This window comes from the organism of the source record quoted next, unplaced genomic scaffold (assembly GCF_019419815.1).
Source record: "Pyrus x bretschneideri cultivar Hongxiangsu unplaced genomic scaffold, Pyrus_bretschneideri_v1 Contig30, whole genome shotgun sequence".
Taxonomy (NCBI): Eukaryota; Viridiplantae; Streptophyta; class Magnoliopsida; order Rosales; family Rosaceae; genus Pyrus; species Pyrus x bretschneideri.
In genome coordinates, this window is record NW_025999613.1 from 2,227,042 (window position 1) to 2,229,984 (window position 2,943).

The 2,943-nt window shown below is 38.7% G+C and overlaps 1 protein-coding gene across 1 annotated transcript; it reads left to right on the forward strand.

The window, feature by feature from the left end:
• Positions 1-885: 885 nt before the first annotated feature.
• Positions 886-1,515, forward strand: LOC125479939 (uncharacterized mitochondrial protein AtMg00810-like). The gene has a single exon (XM_048590100.1). The coding sequence runs from the start codon at positions 886-888 to the stop codon at positions 1,513-1,515; it is 630 nt and encodes a 209-aa protein (XP_048446057.1).
• Positions 1,516-2,943: the final 1,428 nt, after the last annotated feature.

Sequence of the window (2,943 nt, forward strand, 5' to 3'; positions counted from 1 at the left end):
AGTGATTAAAAGAAATCCTTCTCGAACAAGGAAACCTCCAACTAGGTTGCAAGATTATGTTACTTATGCATCACGGCACCCTATCACTGAAAGTATCCGTTTTCGTGAGTTCTCTACATCTCATGCTGCATTTCTTAGTGAAATTGATAAACACTGTGAACCTAGAAGTTTCTGAGAAGCATCACTCTTTCCACAATGGAATCAAGCCATGGTAGATGAGCTTCATGCACTGGAAGAAAATAACACTAGAAGTTTAGTTCAACTAGCACCAGGAAAAAAGGCTGTTGGAAGTCGTTGGATTTACAAGATCAAATTCAAGGCTGATGGTTCTATCGAGAGACACAAAGCTAGACTTGTAGCTCGAGGTTTCACCTAAACCCTTGGGTAAATTACAAAGAAACATTTGCACATGTGGCCAAGATGAATTCCGTGAAGGTTTTACTTTCAGTTGTTGTAAATTGTGGGTGGTCCCTCTATCAAATGGATGTGAATAATGCTTTTCTTCATGGAGAGTTACAAGAAGAAGTGTATATGCAGCCTCCTCTAGGCTATAATGGTCTTGAAGGCAACATGGTGTGTAAATTGTACAAGGCAATATATGGATTGAAACAATCCCCAAAAGCTTGGTATGCCAAGCTCAGTTCAGTACTTGAGAAAGTTGGTTTTATGTGAAGTAATGCTGATTCCTCACTGTTTGTAAGAACTGGTACCAGTGGGAGATAGTGCTGTTGAAATTGAGGCACTGAAGCGTTCATTACATCAAACATTTGCTATCAAAGATCTGGGGCGACTCAAGTATTTTTTGGGTATTGAAATGGCAACAACTTCAAATGGGCTATTTCTACATCAATGCAAATATGTACTAGATCTTTTTAAGAAGTAAACATGCTTGACTGCAAACCTACCTTCACTCCCACAGATTGCAAACTGAGGCTCAATGCAGATGGAGAAACCATGCATGATGTGAGTTATTGCCAATGGTTAGTAGGGAAACTTATATATCTCACCATCACATGTCCAAATATCACATATGCAGTGAGCTTGGCAAACCAATTTATGCACTCTCCTACTGTTAATCACCTTCACATTGTTAAAAGAATTTTGCGCTACCTCAATGGGTCAATAGGGCAAGGAATCATCATGCGTAACAATAAGTCCACTACTATTAGTGGCTACACAGATGCAGATTGGGCAGGGAATGCACTTGATAGAAAATCTACCACAAACTATTGTACGTTTTTGGGGGGACAGGGCAATCTTGTTACTTGGAAGAGCAAGAAGCAACAAGTAATTGCTCGTTCTAGCGCAGAGGCTGATTATCGAGCCATGGCAGCCATTGCCTGTGAACTTATTTGGCTTAAAGGGTTTCTTTCAGACTTAAGGTTCCCTACTCCGTCCTCTATGTCCCTTATGTGCAACAATCAAGCAGCCATACACATCACTGCCAACCCTGTGTTTCATGAAAGAACCAAACATATGGAAGTGGACTGCCATTTCATTAGAGCTCAAGTTTAAACTCAAGTCATACAGACCATCTTCACACAAAGCCATGATCAACTGGTGGATCTCTTTACCAAGGCACTGGCATCAACTCCATTTCATCATTTTTTGGGCAAGCTTGCCTCAATTAATCTCCTCGATCCAGCTTGAGGGGGAGTATAAGACGATATGGGGTGACTGATGTTGCATAAGTCAGGGTGACTGATGCTGCATAAGTCACCCCACTGATGCTGCATATGGATATTAGACGATATGGGATGACTGATGCTGCCAGATTTTATGTTCTCTCTTTCCATGAGATTCTCTATTAAGTCTAATCCCTTAATTTGAAGAAGATTGACATCTAGATGACTTGTTGATAGTTTTGTGCTAGCTACTTGCTGCACTTCCTTAATTTAAGGAGTGACAGCTTTAGGGTTTATCGGGTTAGTAGGATTTGCCAAGGTAGAGTTGCTTGTACCCTTCTACCTTATTATATATTGCCCTTGTACATTCAATCAATCTATGAAAAATACATTGAAACTTAAAGCTAAAATTTTCATAGAAACATACAGAACTTTGGTAGAATCAAAGTTTTGATGCTAAAACTTTGATTATAGTTGAATCCTAGTGGAGTAGACGCTTGTAGAACTACAAGCACTAAGTAGCGGCGAAATTCTGTTTCAAGGACCTTGCAAATCCGCAAGCTTCTACTTGCAAGCTCCGTTAGTTCATTGTGTTTGATATTTTATTCTCTATGTTATATTCCTATGTATTTCGTAGTATAATTTTGTTGTATTAGATTTTATTTTCATTAAATTAATTAATACTGATTGTTGGTCTGCCAACGATATTGAACAGAATTTATGGATTAACAATTAGTGAATGTTGTGGGCGTCAGTCGCGCTAAGAATCCTCATACTGAAAAGCTAGAGAAGTTCAAGAGTGTTGACTTCAAGAGATGGCAACAAAAGATGTTGTTTTATCTCACTACAATGAACTTGCCATATGTTGTCAAAGAGGAAGTTCTGAAGGTTGATGAGAATCCAATGACTAAGGAAACTTTGAGTGCTATCGAGGCATGAGACCATTTTGAGTCGTATTCTAGGAACTATATTCTGAATGGGTTGGATGATAATCATTATGATATTTATTCAACTTGTAAGACAACCAAGGAGTTATGAGAATCACTAGAAAAGAAGTGCAAAATTGAAAATTGCAGTTCGAAGAAATTCGTGATTAGCAAGTTTCTGAAATTTTCCATGGTTGATTCCAAGCCTATCATCACCTAAGTCGAAGAATTGCAATAGTTAATTTATGAACTTCATGCTGAGGGTTGTGAGATCAATAAGCACTTCCAAGTCAGGGCAATTATAGAGAAACTACCACCGGAAGGACTTTAAGCTATATATACCTCAAGCATAAGCGCATAGAGACGAAGATGGAGGATCTTATTCTTAGGCT